The 23,377-nt window shown below is 50.0% G+C and overlaps 1 protein-coding gene across 23 annotated transcripts in view; it reads left to right on the forward strand.

The window, feature by feature from the left end:
* Positions 1-23,377, forward strand: part of STIM1 (stromal interaction molecule 1) — a 132,607-nt gene that overhangs the window by 105,179 nt on the left and 4,051 nt on the right. For 9 of the 23 annotated variants that reach the window (XM_083499491.1, XM_083499479.1, XM_083499480.1 and 6 more), the window contains 5 exons: positions 10,333-10,510; positions 12,526-12,693; positions 13,579-13,679; positions 19,888-20,126; positions 21,772-21,849. In XM_083499491.1, coding sequence (XP_083355617.1) covers positions 10,333-10,510; positions 12,526-12,693; positions 13,579-13,679; positions 19,888-20,126; positions 21,772-21,849 — 764 coding nt within the window. Of the gene's footprint in view, positions 1-10,332; positions 10,544-12,525; positions 12,694-13,578; positions 13,680-19,887; positions 20,127-21,771; positions 21,850-23,377 lie in introns of all 23 variants that reach the window. The other 14 variants (XM_083499475.1, XM_083499488.1, XM_083499496.1 and 11 more) reach the window with 3 other exon arrangements.

Consider the following 23,377-nt stretch of genomic DNA (forward strand, 5'->3'; position numbering starts at 1 on the left):
AAATCAGCCTCTTCCTCCCTCTCTCCCTCCTCACATCCTCCAGTTATCTGGCCTGATTCCGGCCAGCGGAGAAGAGGCTGAGTCACTTAAATAATGGAAGCCACCCAGGACCCACTGTGGCTTGGAAGCGACCCCCCCCAACTCTGCCTTTGCAGGAGGAGCTGCTTCTGCTGCGGCAAGGCTCGGCTCATCACCGTCTGTTGTTTTGCCTCTGCAGCTCTGTGCATGCAATCAGTTCCCTGAGAACCTCCCTGTCCCCGCCACCCTTTTAAAAAATGCCTGAACATGTGCAGGCAAGCAGTGCTCAGGGTGTGGAGCCTTTTGTCTCCCTCCTTCTCGTGTGCTCCTTGGCCTTTAGCACTTCGTGTTCCCCCTCTAGCCATCGCTCCCTCCCAGCCACCAACCAGGCGGCAAAAGCTCAGTTACAGCATTCAGAATCCAGGCAGCTCATTTAGCATGTTTTGGCAACACAAAGCAATTACATCGCTCCACATAGTTGCTCTCCGACACAGGCCTGCTGATAAGCAGTTTGGGGGAGGCAAGGCCCTTCTGGGTCTGGACCCTGGAAGAGTCACTTCCTGGACAGAAAATAATCTTGCAGTCGCCCCCAGAAGGAGTGGAGGGGCCTGTCCTGGGCTAAGGGGCCATGAAGACAGTTCTGTGCAAGGCCGGGGCTTCTGAGGTCCTTTCAAATGATTTTTTTTAATCCACAAACAGGGTTATACACACCCCGTTCCCAGTGAAGTACTCCCACATCTGAAGGTTTTAGTGAACCAAAGTAATGGGAAATTAGACAGAAAAGTTTTCCTCCCTCTCTAACAAACGCGGACATCCAGTGAACCTGAACATTGGAAGATTCTGAGCCGATAAAAAGAAGGACTTTTTCATGCAGCACATGGTTAAACTGTGGAACTCCCTGCCACAGGAGGCAGTGATGGCCACCAGCCTAGATGACTTTAAGAGAGGATGGGGCAAATTTGTGGAGAGGGATAGCAGCAGCTATTAGCAACGATAGAGGCTGCGGTCTGCCTCCATGTAAGAGGCAGCAATGCTTCTGAATACCACCAAACATTGGCAACTGCAGGAGGGGAGAGGCCTCTTGTGCTCAGGTCTTCTTCCTGTGGGAATGTTGTAGATACCAGGAGAGGATATATTGATTTAATAGTATCTTTCCTCACTCAGCAGCAGCACGACATTCCCCAATATATAGCAGGAAGCTAGATGGTGGATTCATTTGAATCTCTTTACTTGTCTAGATTGGCTTGTCTAGATTGGGTTTGTTCCTGGTAAATCTCCTTTGTTCCATTTTTAAAAAGAATAAAGACACAACAGTCTTCTCTTAAAATCATGATGTTTACTCACATTCAGTTCACAGTTGGTTCCCGGAAGGCAGGCTTTAGCTTAGAGTTACAGAAGAGGGTTTGAGTTCATCCCATATGGGGATGAGCCCATGCGCTGCTGGCTGAGGGCCAGCAGATAGCAAAATACATCGGTATCAAGAGGAAGAAGAGGGAGGTGGCTCCATGACCAGCCCCTTTTATGGGGTCTCCCAGGGTCACGCCCAGCTACCTGGTCACACGCAGGGGGAGGAAGCTCCAGACCAGGTGTGACAGGAAGTCTTCCTGGCTGTGGAGTAACACCCCCCTGCATGTCCACTCTGGGCAAACAGGAAGTGCTGTACTTGACTGCTTATGTTACATCCCACAGTTTGTGGATTTCCCTTTGGTTGGCTGCTATGAGAAGATGATGCTGGACTAGACGGGCCATTGGCCGGATCCAGCAGGCTCTTCTTAGGTTCTTATGCAACAATCTGTATGGACGTGACAATCAACTGCAGGTGGAGTGCAGAGAGCATCTTGCAGGTGTTGCGCTCCTCCTTCCAGACAGGTGTGGGGTTGCCCCGACTTGGCCCTGTGAACTGGCCCGAGGGCCTCCTTTCCTGGCTCACCAGGGCAGGTGAAACACCAGCAGCTGGGTGCAGCCTGTTCTTCTCCTGACACGAGGAGAGGAGAAACACAAGGTGGCTTCCCTGGAGCCTGAAAGGCGGCCACTTCGGAGGAACAAACGGCTTTGCAGTGTCTCCGGTGCCATTTGCCGCTTTGGCAGACGTCACTCTCCAGCGTGACAGACACACAGAACTTTTCAGCCAGGAACTGGCTGAATGATCTCTGCCTCTTGTAATAAATGCCCAGTATTTATTTATTTATTTGATTCTTATGCTGCTTTCAAGACCGTAGGTCCTCTCATAAAGTTCCACGAGTTAAAATTACATTCGAACATTAAAAAAAATACCCTGCTTTAAAATCACACGTAAATTGGTTTTAGATTTTCAGCGAATTCTGACAGAGCGGCATAAAAATAGGACACAAACTTCCAGCACAGCCGCCCTCCCAAATCCCGGCAAACTACCCTTAATAAAAGCAAGTGCACAGTGAGAGTGAATGTAGCCCTGACTTCCCTAACCAAAGGTGGATTGAAAAGAAATGTCTTTGGGTCTCCCCTAAAGAAAGCCAACGAGGGGGCCAAACCACTTTGATTGGGGAGGGGGAGTCCCATAGATGAGGCTCCACCACCAAAAGCACATCAGAATTACATGTACCTTCTTTGGGAGAGCATCCTGGAGCACCGGCCTTGCTGGCCTCAACACACGGGCTTAAGGACAGGGGCGTGATGTGCACATGGTCCCATGTGCAAATATATTAGCCAGTTCTCTGGGCTGGGCCTCCTAGTTGGCCCAAGACATACAGTGGGGGGGGGGGGAGTATTTGATCCCCTGCTAAATTTGCCCGTTTGCCCTCTGACGAAGAAATGACCAGTCCGTAATTTTAGTTTTAAATTTAATGGTAGGTTTATTGTATCTGTGAGAGACAGAATAACAACAGGAAAACCCCCCAGAAACCCAGAAGACAAAAGTCTAGAGATTGATGTGCATTATAATGAGTGAAATAAGTATTTGATCCCTTTGCAAAAGATGGCTTAGTACTTGGTGGCAAAACCCTTGTTGGCAATTACAGAGGTCAGACGTTTCTGGGAGGTAGCCACCAGGTTTGCACACATCTCAGGAGGCATTTTGTCCCACTCCTCTTTGCAGATCCTCTCCAAGTCAGTAAGATTTCGAGGCTGATGTGTAGTCTCTCACAGCTACAATAAACCTACCATTAAAATTATGGTCTGGTCATTTCTTCGTCGGAGAGCAAACGGGCAAATTTAGCAGGGGATCAAATACTTTCCCCCCTCACTGTACGAACATCAGAGGAGCCTTCTGGATCAGGCTGTTCTCACAGTGGCCAACCGGATGCCCATCATGGGAAACCCACAAACAGGATCTGAGCACCAGAGGAACTCTCTGCTACTGAGGTTTCCGGGCATTCAGAAGCATTGCTGCCTCTGAATGTGGAGGTGCAGAGCAGAGCCTTTGTGGCCAGTAGCCATCAATAGCCCTCTTCTCCACCACAAATTTGTCCAATCCTCTTTGGAAGCCATCTGGTTCAGCGGCCATCACTGTGTCCGGTGGGAGCGAACTCCACGGTTCAGCTCTGCGCTGCTGCACGAAGAAGGACTTTTCTTTTGTCTGGTTTCGCTTCAGCTCACAGGCTCCTTTCTGCCGGGAGACAGAAATTCCTCGTTAAGCCGCAGCTCCAAACAGGCCCCTGGAAGGTCCCTGCCGAGAGCACAGGGTTATCTCTGAAACTGGGAACGTCACAAATATTCCTTGTTAATTGGGGAGGGAAACGTTTTTTTCTCCGAGGCAGAAATGTGAGCCGAAAACAAGTTTTGCCTTGCAGAGGAGCCAGCGAAGAGGGTGGCTGAGACGGCTTATTTGTGGCGGTGGCTTTGAAATTGCCCTGCCTGTGTTCTAGCGGTCCCAAAATTGGGTGGTAGCACCCCGGGGGGTAAGTGGGAGAGCTGGAGGTATAAAAATCAGTCTTTGAAAAGCTGCTATCCCCAGATAAAGATCATCAAGCAAATAGTTTTCATTGGATTTTGAATAGTAAAGGTAAAGGGACCCCTGACCATTAGGTCCAGTCGTGGCCGACTCTGGTGTTGCGGCGCTCATCTTGCTTTCATGGCCAAGGGAGCCGGCATACAGCTTCTGGGTCCTGTGGCCAGCATGACCAAGCTGCTTCTGGCGAACCAGAGCAGCGCACGGAAACGCCGTTTACCTTTCCACCGTAGCGGTACCTATTTATCTACTTGCACTTTGACGTGCTTTTGAACTGCTAGGTTGGCAGGAGCAGGGACTGAGCAACGGGAGCTCATCCCATCACGGGGATTCGAACCGCCAACCTAATGATCGGCAAGTCCTAGGCTCTGTGGTTTAACCCACAGCGCCACCCGCGTCCCTGGATTTTGAATAAGTGTGCAATTAAGCATTACTGTTTTGACCTTTATTGACTTATCGCCTTCCTTAGTGGGTTGTGCAAACTGCTGTTCCGAAGGATGCTTTTTGTAGGGTAGAGTGGGGGGCACTGGGAGGAAACCAAAAGAGCGGTCGCCTGAAAATGTTTGGGAACCACTGCTGTGTTCTGAGTGGCTGCCTTGTGTTTTTGGTGGGCTTCGCAAGTTGTGAGGCTGCTTCAGTGACACAGCGGTGGCCTGTTCTGCTCTTCCCAGGCAATGTGTTTATTTGAGAAACTCGCCTGCCAGAGTGCACATTTTTCGCATTCCCCGCAGCGTCCTATGCTGCCGTTGCATAGCGAGGCCTGTGCCGGATGCTTCTGGAAAGGCCTGAAGGCAGCTGCTGTGACGACATCCCTCTCCCTCGCCCTGGCACCTCATCAAAGCGACCCCCAAGGGGTCATCTAGCCCAACCCTCTGCAGTGCTCAAGGACGCCCGACGGACAGCCATCCAGCCTCTGCTTAAAAACCTCCAAGGAGAGTCCACCACCTTCTGAGGGAGTCTGCTCCACTGTCGAACAGCTCTTGCCCTAAGAAAGTTCTTCCTCGTGTTTCTTTGGTCCTTTCTTGTCATTTGGATCCCTTGGTTTGTTCCCTTCCCTGTGGAGCAGCAGAAAACAAGCTTGCTCCATCTTCCTGTGACAGCCCTGCAGAGATTTGAAGATTGCCTTTGCCTTTGGAGAAAGGAGCAATGCGGTCCAGGAGCCAAGCCATGGGAGGACATTCCACTGCTCTCCCTCCTCGGAGTCTGTGGATCTCAGCCCTCCTGGGGACTGGCTTCCTCCTCAGAATTCTTGCTTTGTGTTGTGTTGCGCTCCGGGGAAGCTCCTGACACTTCCTTCCACGCCAGCATCCACCCAACCTTGCTGAGTTTGATGCTCTTAGAAATAATAATAATAATATTATTATAATTTATTATTTATACCCCAGCCACTCTAGGCAGCTTTCAACAGAATATTAAAATACAATAGTCTATTAAGCATTAAAAGCTTCCCTAAACAGGGCTGCCTTCAGGTGTCTTCTAAAAGTCTGGTAGTTGTTTTCCTCTTTGACATCTGGTGGGAGGGCGTTCCACAGGGCGGGCGCCACCACCGAGAAGGCCCTGTGCCTGGTTCCCTGTAACTTCGCTTCCCGCAGTGAGGGAACCTCCAGAAGGCCCTCGGAGCTGGACCTGCTTTCCTTTCTCTTGTCAGTGTGAACTGGAGGAAACCTGCATTCTCCGGCATCTCCTTCCCACTCAGCTTGGGGCATTCCATCTGCCGCTGAATTTCAGAGCCCCTGACTGACTGGCTTTGCAGTTTTGTCTTACGAACATGAGACAAACATCAGGCCATTGGCCCAGCAAGTCCAGCATCCTGTTCTCACGGTGGCTGAGTGGATGCCTCTTTTGGGGAACCTGCAAGCAGGATTCGAACGCCAGATCCCTCTCCCCTTCTGGGATTCAGAAGCATTGTTGCTTCTGACTGCGGAGGCAGAGCAGAGGCGTCATGGCTAGTAGCCTTCGATAGCCCTTTCCTCCTCCATGAATTTGTCTAATCCTCTTTTAAAGCTTTCCAAGTTGGTAGCCATTACTGCCTCCGGTGGCAGCGAGTTCCATAGTTGAACTACGTTCTGCATGAAGAAGAACTTTCTTTTACCCTTCCTGAACCTTTCATCGCCCGCTTTGGAGCATTCCATCTGTCACTGAGCAGCGGAAAACGAGCTTTCTCCATCTTCGATGTGGCAGCCCTTCAGGTCTTGGAAGGTGGCAATCATCTCACCTCTCCGTCTTCGCTTCTCCTGGCTAAACATCCCCAACTCCCTCAGCCATTCCTCATGAGGCTTCGTTTCCAAACCCTCGATCATTTCGTTTGCCCTCCTCTGCACGCCTTCCAGCTTGTCAGTATCCTCCTTAAAGTGGGGCGCCCAGAACTGAACACAGCACTCCAGCACGTTTGGGGGATGAAACCCCCGAAAATTCAGTGCAGCCTCTCCCTTGCTCTCTGCTTTATGCGTTGGTTTTGTCACCGGGTGTTGAATCTCCCAGGAGAATAGGTTTCCCCCCCGTTGCCTTTTATGCCTCCTTGTCTTCCTCCTCCTTTGATTCTCTCTCTTTTTTTAAAGTATTTTTTATTACTAATTTTTTATTAAGAATTTCAACATAACAATTCACCAAAAACACATCATCCTCATTTTCTTCCTCCTATTTTTCCCTCCCCAAACCAGAAACCCCCCTCCCCCCCACCCCACCCTGACTTCCCTCAGCTCCTCTCTCTGGTGTCTCAGCACATATTAAACTCTGCACATTATAAAATTGTAAAGATTCTTAACCTATCTCTCTATATATTACCAATAATAAATTTGTGTATCTTATTCAAAACCTGCCAAGGAGTCCAGTTCAGTTTGTTGTTTCCTTAAGTACTTTGTAAAAGGTCCCCAATCTTCTTTAAAGTCACGGTTGTCCTTATCACGCAGTTTGTATGTCAATTTCGCCAATTCTGCATAGTTTCCGCATCAGTTTCTCTTGCCACAGTTCTTTGGTCGATTTTTTCATTCTTCCATCCTTGTGCTATTAAGACTCTTGCTGCCCTTGTCGCGTACATGAAAATGTTATTCAATTTCCTTGGCTGCCTCCTTTGATTCTCAAAACAAATTGCTGAACCAAAGTCGACTGAACATACCCTAAAAGTAAAGCATAGCCTGAAAAGCAAATGCATTGGCACGGTGACAGAGATGCAACGTACAGAGGAGGCAGCCAGTAGTGTTCCAGAACAGACCCTCAGCAGGTGACAAGGAGGCTCCCTCCCTCCCTCCCTCCCTCTCTCTCTCTCTCTCTCTCTCTCTCTCAGTCAAAATAAAAAAATTCCTTCCAGTAGCACCTTAAAGACCAACTAAGTTAGTTCTTGGTATGAGCTTTCGTGTGCATGCACACTTCTTCAGATACACTGAAACAGAAGTTGCCAGATCCTTCTATATAGTGAGAAGGTGGGGAGGGGTGTTACTCAGAAGGGTGGTGGGACATTCTATACAAGATTCCCAGGACATTCTATACAAGATCTCAAAGTAGCTGTTTTACTACAAAGGAATTTCAGAAACAGACTGGAAAGAGAAGCTGCTGAATTACAACTCATTACCAAACTTAAAACCATGAAAAGACCTGGGCTGAACAAAGACATTGGATTCTTATCTCACTATACATGACTATACCATTTCTCACCTTCTCACCCCTTGCCTTTTCCTGTAAGACCTATTACAGTCGTTAAGAGTCGTCAACAGGCTCTCCCAGCTATCTGCCTATCTCCCATTCCCACCACCCTTCTGAGTAACACCCCTCCCCACCTTCTCACTATATAGAAGGATCTGGCAACTTCTGTTTCAGTGTATCTGAAGAAGTGTGCATGCACACGAAAGCTCATACCAAGAACTAACTTAGTTGGTCTTTAAGGTGCTACTGGAAGGATTTTTTTTATTTTGACTATGGCAGACCAACACGGCTACCTATCTCTCTCTCAGGACATCCTGGCCCTGCAGGCCCATTGTTTTCTGCTAAGCAAACACCTGGCAGGCAGCCACAATACCTGCCTTTGCATTTCAGAGAACAGCCCGTGGGCAGGGCCTGGGGAGACTCCGCACCCTTATCAGATGCACCCTGCCACATTATCACAGCAGAAGTGCCAGCCCAGGAGGAGAGGATTTATTCCTCCTCTCTCTTCCCGTGGCAGGGAGTTCCATAGTTTAACTCTGCTCTGCATGAAGGACTCTCTTTTGCCAGTCCTGAATCTTGCAACGTAGGAAGTGTTTGTACACATGCAAATTAATGTATCATAGTTTGTGTCTCTTGATATCTAAATGTGGACATACTTGGAGCAGAATCCTGCACCTCGTGGCAGCCGAAGAGGGAAGCAACTTTCGTCTCTCCAACAGGAGCATGTTTTCATAACAGTTAGACCAGGCATCCCTAACCTGCAGCCCTCCAGATGTTTTGGCCTACAACTCCCATGATCCCTAGCTAACAGGACCAGTGGTCAGGGATGATGGGAATTGTAGTCCAAAACATCTGGAGGCCCGAAGGTTGGGGATGCCTGAGTTAGACTGATTGTTGTCCCCTGGAATTTGAAAAGCTGACTGCACTCGGTTCATTGGTTCCTAGTGAGGAATTACAGCGAATTACGCTCGTGTCAATTGCTCTTGTTCTATATAGCTGCATAGATAAAGGCAGACTGAAGATTTTCACGTTTAAGCTTTGAACGCATGTCTGCAGGCAGTGGAACGCGTAGAAGCCTGCAGATTTCAGTGTCGAGGGAACAGGCATTGGTGAACTTTGTAGAATTGGGGGCAGAGGAAGTTTTTTAAGATCTTGGGATGTAAAGTCCTGAGGGCTGTGGCTTACTTTTGCAACATCCCATGGGGTAATCGTGGGCCGTCCTTAGATCTGAATCTTAGAAAAACGTTATCTTTCCGAGGCATTGTGCATGCTTTCGTTGGAGGAGGGCTGGGAGGGGGAGCAGCTTGTGGTCTGGGTCCTAAGAGCCAGGACAAAGATTTCCGCTGCCTCCTTCCATCCTCCTGGGATGCTGTGCAGTGACATAAACTCGTTTCACACATACCCCAGGATGGCTCAAAGCCCACAACTCTCCTTGGAACAGGCTGATGCAATTGTCTCCATTTCCTCTCTTGGCAAAGGTCCTTGTTTTGGACAGTGCAAGGGCTCCATTAAAGCATCAGATCAGATTGAAGGCCAGTCTCAGAGGATGGCAAAACCCAATTCATGCAAACAGGAACCAGCCACTGAATAGGTGTTGTAGGTCCCCTGCAAAAAGCAGTTCTGGGTGGGTGCCCTCTCTCGGCCTCGCTTTTCCACTTGCCATACAGACGCAGTTGTCTCTTTTGCAGCATCATTGCAGGGTGGGGTGGGAGACTGAGATATGCATGCCCTGCATTTTGCAGCCTCGGAAGCAAACGGCTCTGACAAAAAGCAGCCCTGTGTGCCTGGGAGAGGTTCGTTTCCCTTCTCGCCAGCCCCAGGGTGTGCCCACATAGCATTTTCAACAGTAATTAAACATACTTTTACTTCTTATTCAATTTTTTTTGACTTCCATCAGTCCTGTCTGAAAATGTTCCAATCTAATCTCTCAGTATGCATTTCTTATTTTCCCTATTACATTTCAAACTCATAACCATTATCTCTTATCTTTTTCTACTTTGTAACACTTTGTATATTTCTCCTTACAAAACTTATTGTAGTCCTACTAGCGTAATTTGTTGGTTATAATTGCTCTTCAAATAGTTCATATACTTCTTCCAATCTTCTGTAAATCTCTGGTCCCACAGGTTTCGAATCCTTTCTGTCATTTTGTCCAGTTCTGCATAGTCCATTAATTTTGTCTACCATTCTTCTTTTGTCAGAATTTCTTTTTGCTTCCACTTCTGGGCTAACAAGACTCTTGCCGCTGTTGCATATAAAAACAGTTTAACATCTTGCCTATTAATGTCCTGGCCTATAATACCAAGTAAAAATGCTTCTGGTTTTTTTAAAGAATGTGTATTTCAACCCTGCCTTCCTTTTCTTAATCTTCTTGGAGCTTTGGGAGGCTAGACACCAAAACAAAATGAATAGGAGCTGTAGAATTCCTGCGTTGTAAGTGAAGCCATGCCTGTATCACTACCTCGCTCCTGTTTCTGGCCCTTAGTCTTGCTGTCAGCATCCCTGTGCCTTCTCCCCCCAACACCCCTCTCTGTGCTCTTTCCATCCAGCTCCCCTCTGAGCATCTGAAACAGCTTCCTCCTCCAAGGCATTTCTCTGAGCTTCAGGACCTGCTTCCTTGCGCTCCACTCTTGCCAGCCCCCCTGCTCTCCTCCTGGGGGAGGTGACTGCATCTCTCCAGACTTCCAGCCCTAGCACGCTGTGGGCAGCCAGTCTCATGGCCCATTTCTGCTCTCTCTGTCTCTGTCCAGGCTCCAGAAGGCCCAGGAGGAGCACCGCACGGTGGAGGTGGAGAAGGTCTCCCTGGAGAAGCGGCTGCAGGACGAGATCAGCATCGCCAAGCAGGAGGCCCACCGGCTCCGGGAGCTGCGGGAAGGGACAGAGAACGAGCTCAGCCGGCAGAAGTATGCAGAGCAGGAGCTGGAGCAGGTACGCCCTGGCCGGGAGCAGCCCCCATGCCGGGTAGGTGGACAGCTCCTCCTGGGGGGCTTGAACTCTCTGTGGGCTCTGGAGGTTTCTGCCTGACCTGCTGCCCTTTGGAACTGAGCCCCCCAAAGCCAGCATTTAAAAAAAGGTGGCAGCCATATGCCAGATTCTCTCCTCCCATCAATCCCAATTTTAAAATGACACACGTGATTCCTGTCTCCATATAATTGGGCTAAAAACACCAGAAGGCCTCGTCCAACCTCAAAGCAGTCGTATCTTTGGCCTGTTTCCCATGACCGCTTGACCTCGGGCAGCAAGACTGGCACAGACAACCTCTCTAGCCCAATCTCTGCAGCTCAGGAGGGTTAGAAGTGGCATACAGGTTTTGAGGTCCAAGTTGGGTTCAGCCTGGCTGGAGGAAAGCTTGTGGGGTTCGGGTCAACGTCAGGCCTCCTGTTATCCTCCCCGTTCATGGGTTCATTGGAGAAGGTGCAGAAAAGAGAAGCCAAAATGACCGAGGGGATAGAGCGACTTCCTAAGGTTGCAGCATTTGGGGATTCTTGGTTAAAAGGTGACATGATCGAAGTTTGTAAAATGATGCATAGCAGGGAGAAAGTAGATGCAGAAGAGTTTCCCCTCTCAAGACTGGAACTCGTGGACATCTGATGAAGCTGAGCGTTGGAAGATTCAGGACGGATCAGAGAAAGTCCTTTGCAGAGTATGTAGTTCAGCTGTGGAACTCCCTCCCACAGCAGACAGTGACAACCACCAACTTGGATTGTTTTATAAAAGAGGATTGAACAAAGTCACGGAGCAGGAGGGGGCGGTCAGGAGCTTGGCCTACACTCGAGTAGGACCCTGGCAGAGACACATGCCCGACTGGCATGTTCTCTCCCTCCTGGTCTTTCGTTCGGGAGCTTCAAAAGCTTTCTTCTGCCCAAACATCACAGCGACCGATGCCAACAGACACCGGCACACTTAGGGATGCGCAGATTTTGTGCAATTTGTGTAACAGACCTCAGCAACTCAGCATTTTGGCTAATCTACTTTATTTACATATGAACACACACGGAGCACTGCAACATGGCTCCCTCTCTCTCTAGCATCAGACAGCAAAGATAAAAAGAACAAGGACAATAGTCCCACTTCACGGAACACAGTAACACAAACATCCTGTCTCCATCACTTTCCACTCTGTGGAGTGAAAAAATATACCGTCATGTGATAGACAACCATCCCATGACTGCAATCATGGAGCAGGAATTCTAACAGGGGCCACGGATGACTATTAGCCAGGATGCTCTGCCTCCACAGCTAGAGAGAGTAAGCCTTCTCAGGCGCGCCTGGGAGGAGCCCTGGCACACCCTCCTAAAGGCCTGCTACTGCACCGTGTGAGCCCAGTGGAGCCTGTTGCAGCCTCAGCAGCCCCCGCCAGGCCTTTTGGAGAGCATGCCAGAGCTCCTCCCAGCAGCCTGGTGGGACCTGCAACAGGGCCTCCTGCTGCTGCGACAGGCTCTGGCGGAGCCGGCTGTTGCAGCGGGAGAGCCCACCCGGCTGCAGAATATTGAGGGGGCCCAGACCCCTCGCTGAAAATTTTGTGGGTGCCTGGACACCCGGGGCTCTGCAGATGTTTATGAATGCCTGTTGCTGAAAGCCACAGGACTCTTGTGAGGGCTCTTGTGCTCAGATCCTGCTTTCTGGCTTACCAGTTGTCATTTCCACTCTCGAGGGCACACAAAGGGGCATGAGCTGCAGCGTCCCGATTCCAGGCCCCCTTGATAGGGTGGGAAGGGAGACCGTTCACCAGGATGCTCAGAACCAGTTTGGCAGTAAGCAGAGGAAACCTGCCCCCCTTGGCCCAGAGAGACCAGAGTGGGTGGGGGGTTGTCAGACGGGGCTGGTGCGTCTTGTTGTTGACCGTGGCTGAGGCCTTCCCAAGGAAATCTCGTGCCCCTGGGACCCCTTTACCTGCCTGCCAAAGTACTAGAGCAGCTGCTGTTGTTCCCCGCTCCCTGCAGGTGCGCATGGCGCTCAAAAACGCGGAGAAGGAGCTGGAGTCGCACAGCAGCTGGGCCGTCCCAGAAGCCCTGCAAAAGTGGCTCCAGCTGACCCACGAGGTGGAGGTGCAGTACTACAACATCAAGAAGCAGAATGCCGAGAAGCAGCTGCTCCTGGCCAAGGAAGGGGTGAGTGAGGGGCAGGGAAGAAGGAGCAAGGAGGCCCAGTCGAGAGGGAGGACTTCTTCACGCAGCGCATGGCTAAACTATGGGGTTCTGGTCGCCTCGCCTCAAAGAGGGTATGTAGAATTGGAGGAGTTTCAGGAAAGAGCACCCAGAATGATCCGGGGGGGGGGGAGCAACTCTCCTACGAGGAAAGGTTGCCGCGTCTGGGGCTTTTCGATTAGAGAAAAGTCAACATGATAGGAACTTGTGAAATTGTGTACCGCATGGAGAAAGTGGATAGAGGGAAGTTTCTCTCTCTCATAACACTAGACCTTGAGGACATGCAGTGATGATGTGTGTTGGACGATTCAGGACAGAGAAAATAAAGTACTTCTTCACACAGCACAGAATTAAAGCATGGAACTCCCTGCCACAGGATGGTCGTCAGCCTTGATGGCTTTAAAAGAGGATCAGGCAAATTCATGGAGGGCTTTTGAGGGCTACTAGCCCTGATGCCTGTGCTCTGCTTCCACAGTTGGAGGCAGCAATGCTTCTGAAGGCTGGTTTCTGGAAACCACAGGAGGGGAGAGGGGTCTTGTGTTTGAATCCTGATTACGGGGTTCGCTTTAGGCCACCTGGTTGGCCACCGTGAGAACAGGAGGCTGGACTAGACAGACCATTGACTTGATCTAGGAGCCAAACTCTTACACTTCAGTGAGGCTCGTGGAGGTGGGAGACAGAACCCACAGACCTCTCAGCACCCTGTGACAGAAGGGTGTGGGCTGTGTCTTCCCTTCCTAGCCTCGCCCTCTGGGTCCCTTAGGGGCTGGCAGCTGAGACTCAGGAGCTGAAAAGTTTGAATAGATGTGACCTTTTCAGTCACGTTCCTCTGCTTACGCCCTTTTCCAGGCTGAAAAGATAAAGAAGAAGCGCAACACTCTCTTTGGGACATTCCACGTTGCCCACAGCTCGTCCCTGGACGACGTGGATCATAAAATCCTGACGGCCAAGTGAGTTTGCTGTGTGTGTGTGTGGGCAGCTTCTGTCCGCTCTGCCCCCTCTGCAAGACCCACAACCTAGGAAGCTGCTGCGCAGGTTTGGAGGCCAGAAGCCGGGAGCCTTCAGCTGTGCGGGAGGCAGATGACCCCCCATTCTGTTCTGTGGAAGCAAGAGCGCTTTGCGAAGGAGGAAGGGCCTAGCCGCCCATCCGCTTGGGGTTGGGAGCGGGCCTCCAGAGGGACTTGGGCAAGGCCACTCCGCAGGCTAAAGATGTTCTGTGGTGCAGGCGCATCGCCCTCTGCTTTGCCACTTTTTGTCTGGAGATGCTGCCAGAGATGGAATCTGTGGCCTGTTGCATGCCAAGCAGACACTCGGCCACTCAGCTCTGCTGGGGTTCATGGAACTGTAGAGTTGGGTCACCCCAGAGGCCATCCAGACCAACCCCTGCAAGGCACCTCAGGCCCTCCAGCCCTGCTTGTTTCCTTTCCTTTCTTTTCCCCCCGTAATACTTGTTTATTTGTTTTCACAAGTACACATTTATAACAAAATTGTTTAAATAACTATTCTCTGAATCTCCAGACTTCCCTCCATCCCCTACATGGGTCCTTGTACCAATATTTACAACTACATATCAGCCCATTCTCCATGATTGTCGTATTCCCAAATTGTCTATAATTTTCATTACATTACAAGTGGGTCTTATAGTCGAGCTAAAGTTTTAATTTGTTTACAATGGCCTCCTAGGTAAATTATAAATTTTCCCCATTCTTTTTTAAAGTCCTTGTCTTCTTGATTCCTGGTTAGTTTTGCACTTTCGGCGTAGTCCAGCAGCTTGGCTTGCCAATTCTTCCCTAGTTGGGATTGTTTCTTCTTTCCATCTTTGGGCTAATAACACCTGTGCAGCTGTTGTCACATACATGAAAAGTATTTTCTGATCTATTGGGATCTTCGCACCTATAATTCCTAATAGAAACACTTCTGGGTTTTTAACAAAAGTTAAAAACATTTTTTTTCAACTCATTATACACCATTTTTCAACTCATTATGCACCATTTCCCAAAATGACTCTGTTATCTTACATGGCCACCACATATGGTAAAAGGTACCTTCCTTTTCTTTCCACTTCCAGCAGGTATTTGAACTTGTTCTATACATTTTAGATAACTTAGTAGAGGTCAAATACCACCGGTGCGTCATTTTCATAGAAGCTCGTGTTGGGAAACTGCCAGGGAGATAACGTCCATCATGGCCCCCAAGCCGGAGTTCTGGACATCCATCGGCCTCCCGTAGTCACGCAGATCCAACAGTTAGGGACACGAAGCCTTAGAAATTCCTAGCCACATTCCAGGGCTTGGTGCACCCTCTTTATCAGCAGAAACACAGCCAAAAGCTTGCATCACAGAAGAGCATAAGTTACAGACTTTATTTAGCGTTTAACAGAACAAAAGAAAACACGTCCATTCTGTCAGCGTGTCTGAGCCGACTGAAAACGAAAGGAATAAACAGCAAGCATAAACATCCTGTGAATAGGACATGCGCAGACTCTGTTGCTTACAAAAGCCTGCTCCCTTTTAAGGTGGAACGGAAATATCCTAACATCCTCCCCCTTTCCGTGTAACCTGTTGTACCTGTGGTTCACCCAATTGCAACTTTTGTACATAAACCTTTAGTTGTTCTTTGTTAACAACCTTAGACAACAGATCAGCAGGAATTTCATTTCCTGCCATGTAGGACACCTGAATCAGTCCTTTCTGGATACACTCTCTTGCACGATGTAACTTAATCTGCAAGTACTTGGTTCTCTGCTTGCAACTCTCGGAGTTCAGCAAAGCCAAACAAGATCTATTGTCTTGATACACTTGTACAGGACATTTCACAGACACCCTGATGTCCTTAAACAGTTGCATCAACCATTCACAATCCATGAGTGAAAATGACAGAGCATTGAGTTCTGCTTCACAGGAACTTAGGCTCACTGTTGTTTGCTTCTTGCACAACCAGTCAAACAGGCAGTGGTTGTACATGTAGCATACTCCAGAAGTGCTTGTACCATCCGTGGTGTCACTTCCAAAACTTGCATCTGCAAAGATTTCAAGACCTCCAGTCTTCTGACTGGTGAACCTCGGCCTGTAGTGCATAGTCCCTTTCAAATAGCGAGCTATGCGCTTCAGAGCTGTCCAATCCTGAACCGTAGGATTGTTGGCATGTCTGCTAAGCAGATTACAGCTTACAGCAATGTCAGGTCTTGAACATCTGGCAATGAAATTCAGCTTGCCTAGAATGCATCTGTATAGCGTTGTGTCTGAAAACGCTTCAGCAGTACTGTCTACCTGGTAACCTGTCACCATCGGTGTGTCTGCTGGGTTTGCATCAACCAAATTCAACCTGGTTAATACATCAGCAATTTTCTGTGTTTGGTGTACCAGAAAATTACCTGCTTGGTCCTTCTCCACCTGCAGAGAAAGATAGTTGGATACCTCACCAAGATCCTTCATGTCAAAGTGCTCCTTCAGTTGAGCTAGGGTGCTTTGATAAAAAGCCTGATTCTTCCAAAACATCAGAAGATCATCAACAAAACATAAACAATACAGTTTGTTTTGCCCCTCCTCCTTGACAAACACACATGGATCAGCTTTGCCCTGGTGAAAACCTAGAGAAAGCAATGTCTCAGTGAGTTTCGTGTTCCAACACCTGGCACTCTGCTTGAGACCATATAAGGATTTCCGCAGTTTACAGACCATACCCTTCTGTATCTCCATCCCATCAGGTGGAAGCATGAACAGCTGTTCATTCAAAATCCCGTACAAAAAAGCTGTATTAATGTCATGGTGGGAAACATGCAGTTTCTCCTCCGCAGCGACCTTGAGCATCAGCCGAATGCTCTCATATTTGACTGTGGGTGAGTAGGTCTCGTGGTAATCCTGTCCTGGTACCTGTGAAAAACCTCTGGCAACCAATCTGGCTTTGTGTCTGACTACCTTGCCATTTTGGTCTGTCTTGGCCTTGAAGACCCATTTGCTGCCAACCAGTCTCATTCCTGGGACTACCGGTACCAGTTCCCAAGTTTGGTTCCTGTTCAAGGAATCAACTTCAGCCTTCATGGCATTAAGCCAAGGCTCAGCATCTTTAGAGGTCAACTCCTGAACCTCTTTGAAGCTTGAAGGTTCCCACACCTTCTCTGAGCTACTAAGAACAGCAGTTGCTGTCTTAGCAAACTCATCAGCATACCTCTTTGGAGGTCTGCCCTTGGTCGCCCTTTCAGATCTGCGTACTAGACGCAAGTCTTCTGGACTCATCTCCTCTTTCTTAGGAGAATAATGACCAATGGTGAACAGTGGTTCTTCCAGTTCATTGTCAGACGCATCAGATGGTCTGACTGAGGCTTTTGCGCTCTGGTAGTCTGCTGTGTCATCACTTTCACTGACATCAGCAGCAGCGCCGCCCACTGAACTGGAATCCGAACTCTGATCATCATCATCCTCATCCTCATCATCCTCATCCTCATCAGCAGCAGCTTTCTCATCTTTAGCTGCTTGCCTGACATCACCTTCATCCTCCTCTGGGTAACTCTGGAAAATTCCCACATTTTCCCCCCACTTAGGATTGTACTCAACACTCCTTGTGAACTTAATGGACTTAGAGTCAGTCATCCATACCCTGTATGCACCTTTTTCGTACCCCATGAACAAACCATGTGCCCCACGCTTCCCAAGCTTGTTGGTTTGTTGTGTGCGTACCCACATGTCCGAACCAAATATTCTCATGTGTTTGGTGTTGGGTTTCTTGCCAAACATCTTCTCATAGGGGGTACAACCAATGGGTGATGACAATCTGCGATTAACGGTATAAACCAAATTCCCCAGAGCCTCCCCCCAAAACTTATCAGGGAGATTGGCATCATGCAACAAGGTTTTGATTCCTTGCAGCAATGTTTGATTTGCTCTCTCCGCAAGACCATTCATCCATGGCGATCTGGGCGTTGACATGTCATGCTGGATTCCCTTCTCAGTCAGGAAAGCTTCAAACTGCTGAGAAGTGAACTCCCCGCCCCGATCAGTAAACAAACAAGAAATACGTTTACCGTGCACATTCTCCAACCAAGCACAGAATTCCTTAAACTTCGGAAACGCTTGCGATTTCTGTTCAAGCAAATACACATGAATGTACCTGAAAAAAGAATCAATCAGAATCATGAAGTACCTTGCTCCTCCTAAAGAGGGCGCAAGTGGACCAACCAGGTCCGCATGCACTAGCTGGTAGGGTTTGGAAGCCTGCCTGCTAGACTCCTTGCCTTTTGGAGCAACCTTCACCTTGTTCTCTGCACAAGATACACATTTCATGTGAAATTTACAGGGTTTGATGTTCAAACCCTCAACCACCTCTGGCATCTTGGCCAGTGCCTTCCAAGAGAGGTGACAAAACCTTCGATGCGCATCATGAATGCAACCTGCATGAAGAACTTTGTTAGTTTGTGCAACACAACAGGAATCAGCATTATTCACAACAACAGTGTCATCATAAGTTATATGGAACAAACCATCCATAAACTTTGCATGCAAATAGTCCTCTTTGCCTTTACTGATGACACAGACGCTCCTCTTGAAGGAAATCTGAAAACCACGTCCAGTAAGCTGTGGGACGCTCAACAAGTTGCTTGCAGCGCCTGGAACATATAGTACACCACTGATGGTTGTGTGCAAACTTGCAAGTTTCACAGTCCCTTCTCCTGCAATTTGCAACGTCCTTCCATCAGCCAGGTGGATCTCACCTTCCTGAGGCTTGAAGGAGATAAAGAGATGGCGATCCTTTGAAATATGGCGCGTACAGCCTGAATCCACAACAAAGCTCCCTTTGGCTGTTGGAGCAGTCTTTACAGCAAGCAAACCCTTGTTTTCCAGTGGTGTGGGCTTTTGCAGCTTGCCCCCCTGCTGCTCCTGGCCAGCAGACTTGCCTTTAGCCTTTGGTGAAGCTGTGCCAGTAAACAACGCTTTGTTTTTCCCTGGCGTGGGCTCTTCACCTTTCCTCTGCTCCTGGCCATCTGCAGATGTCTGCCTGTGGCTCTGTTTACCTTTGCCTTTCCGGCCTCTGCAAAGGCGATGGCCTTGGTTCTCACGAGAACCAGAGCTCTCAGCTGCCGACTCCTTGGCTCCCCCTGGAGGCTGGAATGCTGCCTGGGATGACGTGACGGTCAGCTCCCCCTGCAGCTTGCAACCGGTGCCCTCAGCATCCCTGTACTCATTCGCATTCTGGGAAACAGCTAGGACCTCCGATGCAGTCAAACTCTGGGCTGGGATTATTGGCTTGTGAGCTTTCATCAATGCATACCACATTGCACGTGCAGTGGTGTTGCCAGCCAGCGTCTTAATTTCCTCAAGAGATACGGATAAGACTAATACGTCAATCGCTTTCGAATTCTGGCCTTTCCATCTCTCTGTCAGAGGAACTGGGGGGGCTTCAGAAACAACATGCCAGACCCCAAACTGACGCAGTAAACTCTCACACCATTTTGCCCAGGGTTCATAATTCTGCCCATCCAACTTAGGGCATTCAGCATTTCCATCAGCTTGGAAAAATTCCATTCCAGCTTTTTACAAGAGCCGTGAGCCCTATGCCTTCAAAGACTCCTTATCTCGGCAGCTCATTAATCACGAAGCCTTTCTGGCTCGGCTCCCAGGCCAATTAAGCCTTGCCGGAGATCAAAGAAAAGCGTCCCTTCTTTCTTTCGCTTTTCCCACAACATACCTCAAACGCAGTCTGTTGCAGCTTTACTCTCCTGTAGGTGCCGTGAATCTGGGCCCGAAACCTTGTTGTTGGGAAACTGCCAGGGAGATAACGTCCATCATGGCCCCCAAGCCGGAGTTCTGGACATCCATCGGCCTCCCGTAGTCACGCAGATCCAACAGTTAGGGACACGAAGCCTTAGAAATTCCTAGCCACATTCCAGGGCTTGGTGCACCCTCTTTATCAGCAGAAACACAGCCAAAAGCTTGCATCACAGAAGAGCATAAGTTACAGACTTTATTTAGTGTTTAACAGAACAAAAGAAAACACGTCCATTCTGTCAGCGTGTCTGAGCCGACTGAAAACGAAAGGAATAAACAGCAAGCATAAACATCCTGTGAATAGGACATGCGCAGACTCTGTTGCTTACAAAAGCCTGCTCCCTTTTAAGGTGGAACGGAAATATCCTAACAGCTCGTTCCCTTCTCCACCCCGCAGGCAAGCCCTGAGCGAGGTGACGGCGGCCCTGCGGGAGCGGCTCCACCGCTGGCAGCAGATAGAGATGCTCTGCGGCTTCCAGATCGTGGTCAACCCGGGCATCCACACCCTAGTGTCTGTCCTCAACATCGACCCCACGTGGATGGGAAGCTGCACGCGGCCAAACACCTCGCACTTCATCATGACTGACGACGTGGACGACCTGGATGAGGAAATCGTATCCCCCATGTCCATGCAGTGTAGGTCTCCCTGGGGAGCGGGGGGGGGGGCGAGGGGCTTCACAGCAATGGAAAGCAGGGAGCCCTCACCTGTTAGAGGACTTTAGGCTAGCAGTGATTCTCAAACTTGGGTCTCCAGTTGCTTGGTGGACTACAACGCCCATCATCCTTTGCTAGCAGGACCTCTGGGGTCACGGTTGATGGGAGTTGTAGTCCAACAGCAGCTGGAGACCCAGGTTTGAGAAACGCCAGTGAGGGGATGGTTCGCTTTCACACAGTCCTCCTGGTACAGAGGTTCCCAAAGCTTTTCCTCTGTTTTTATTATTATTTATTGAATTTATATACCACCCTATACCTGGAGGTCTCGGGGAGGTTCACAGAACAAAATCAAAATATAAAACCACAAAATATATAATCAAAATAAAAACAGCAACCCAATAGCCCCTTCCCCCCCTCTCTGTTCCATCAACTTGTCCCCAGTGCCACCCATTCCGCCCGGTATAAAAGCATTATTTGGAATAGCGGTTTGCACAACCCCTAAGGAAGATAATCACATGGTAAAATTGAAGGTGGTAACCATGAATTGCACAATTATTTGCAGCCCAGTTAAAACTATTTCGTTCAACTGATTCAGCAAAATGGATGGGCTTGATTCGGGGATGCCAGCTTTTCGTGATAGTGATTTGCACCTCCGTTGTCCCCCTGCCACCCCCTTAGCGCTCCCCTTCCCCGGTGAGCCCACTGTCCCACCCCCACTTTGGGAACCTCTGGACCAGAGTCCCCTCCCCACATCGCCTTCCTGACACAGGAAGCAAATTCTACATGGAGGGAAGTGGGAAGCAGCACCCCGCCATCCCAGAAACGTGACAGCGCCTGGTGCACCTGTGAGCTTTAAGAGCCGGGGTTCCTCCCCTCCCCACCTCTGCCTTAAAGTGGGGTGGTGGTGGGGAGGAGGAGGAGAGTGTAGCCCTGGGGCTACAGAACACCACCGGCTCCCATCGTGCAGCTTCAACACGGCTGGAATCAAGCGGGGCTTGGTAAGGCTCAGCTCAAGGATGCTGTTCCTTTGAACATGCGCAGAGCGTTTCCCAAGCTCAGCCAGGCACCTGCAGTCTGGGGCTCAGGGGTTTCTGAGCAGAGGTTTGCACGCCAGCGTTTTGCTCTTCTGAAGCACCCCTGGCCTAAGGCAGGAGCGCCTGGCTTGCCTCTGCCCTGCATTTCCCCAATACTGGGAGGAGTGTGGGGTGGGTGGGAATTTGCTGCTGTGCTTCAAGGGACCCCAAGGGTCATCCAGCCCACCCCTGGCAATTCGGGAATCCCATAGAATAGACTGGAACCTGCTGACCCTAGGTAGGGAAGGTGAGGAGAGAGCGGTTGCTGGGGGTGTCAGCTGGGGGCAGACGTGGGGAAGGCAAGCCTGGGGGTGGTGAGTGGGCACAGAGTAGGAGTGAGACCCCAATGGGTCATCTAGCCGAACCCCGACAATGGAGCACAGAGCGATGGTCTAGGTTTGGCAGGATTGGGGGGGCGGAGGGCAGGGCAGGGTCCTTTGCTTGCCAATCAGAAATGCCGATGTGAGGTGTGATGTTTCTCCCCACCAATGACGCCCCTCCTTTCTCTCTCCCCCGCCGGCCTCCCTGCCCTCCTCCCGGTTGGCTAACGCCAGACGCAGCCTTGCTCTTGGGGCACAGGTTCAGCGACCGCTCATCCCTCTCCTCGGAGGACCAGTCCTGGAAATACCCCGGTTTGAGGATTATTATCTTGGGTTCTCTTTCCACCCTCTGAACTAAACGCAAAGGGCAGGAAGGCGGGGCCCTCCTGCTCACACAATGGCAGCACCAGCAGCCTCTCTGAGCACAGAAGCTAATTCTCACCTCATCCTTTCTTCCTTCATCTCTAGCCAAAAAAGTGCACACAAAAAAACAACAACACCCCAATGCTGGCATCTTTACTAACACCTTCCCTGGGGGCAGGGCCTGCTGGGACCCAGAATCACCCCCAGGCAGAGAGGAAAGCAGGGCAGGAGGGACTCAGGGGTCACCCGGACTCTGTGCCCTGAATCTTCCTGTCCACAGTCAGAGGCAGCGATGCTTCTGGATCCCAGCTGCTGGAAACCACAGGATGGGGAGGGCTCTGCTGCTCCGATCCTGCTTGCGGGTTTCCCATAATGGGCGTCTGCTTGGTCACTGTGAGAAGAGGAGGCTGGACAAATGGGCCATTGGCCTGACCCAGCAGGTGATTCTTAGGTTCTTGCGTTTCGAAAGACCTTCCAGGCTGAAACCTGCAGTTACTGGAGGATGGTTTCTGGCAAGAAACAAGAAGACAGAGCAACCTGCCCCCTCCCCCTGCCTCTGTGGGCAAAGATTCATCGCCTGCCCCCTCCCCAGCCTCTGGAATATTAGAACTGTAGAGTTTGAAGGAAGCCCAAAGGTCATCTAGTCCAACGCCCTGCAGTTCAGGAATCGCTTCAACTGCTTCCTGGTTCTTCAGATCCCAGCAGGGCCCCCCTTGCTCATCGGCTTCCTGCTCCATGCGCCTCTTAACCCCTCTGACGTTGCTGCTTTCTTTGCATGCCCCTCCAGTGCCCAGGCACCCTCCACCCCTGGAACCCAGAAGCCACCTCCCATGGTGCCCCGTCAGGAGTTATGCGTGGGTGCTGTGAAGCCTTGGAGGTCCGGGGGCCTCGTCCTGGATTCCCAGGCGTGAGTCTGCCAGGCTCCTTCGCTCGCTTCTCATCCGTTAGCAGGGCTGCATTTGAGAGAAGAATCCGGAGAGGGCAAGAGGAGGGAGATGCTTATAAGAATCCCCCAAAGAAGATAGCGAAGACCCTCTATAGGGCAGCAAGCAACTTAGGTGACCCCCATAGATGCCTCTCGACTACTTTGATTGACAAAACTGCTCCTCTTAGGGTGCCACGTCAACCCCATTCCACATTGTGCAAAAACAATATTTTGGTGCGACGGCACCTATACACTTATGAACCTGTTATTGACATCCCTGCACTCTTTGCCTTAGATAAGCCTGCTGCTGCAAGTTTTACTCTATTTCCACTTTAACTTTTTTTAAGTCTTAGGTTGCTGCGCTCAGTTTTTTCTTACAGATGATTTCATGGTTTTATTTTTCCCCCTACGTTGCTTTGAGCTTTCTCCTTCCAGTCGAGCAGTGTGTAACTCTTACAAAACAAGCAAAACAAAAGGCACGGCAAGGAGGAGCTGCCACAGCCATTTACTGGGGGCTCAGGGCGAGTGTGGAGCTCCTTCACTTCCCCGGGG

This window comes from Podarcis liolepis (assembly GCF_965112155.1).
Source record: "Podarcis liolepis genome assembly, chromosome: 4".
Classification (NCBI taxonomy): Eukaryota; Metazoa; Chordata; class Lepidosauria; order Squamata; family Lacertidae; genus Podarcis; species Podarcis liolepis.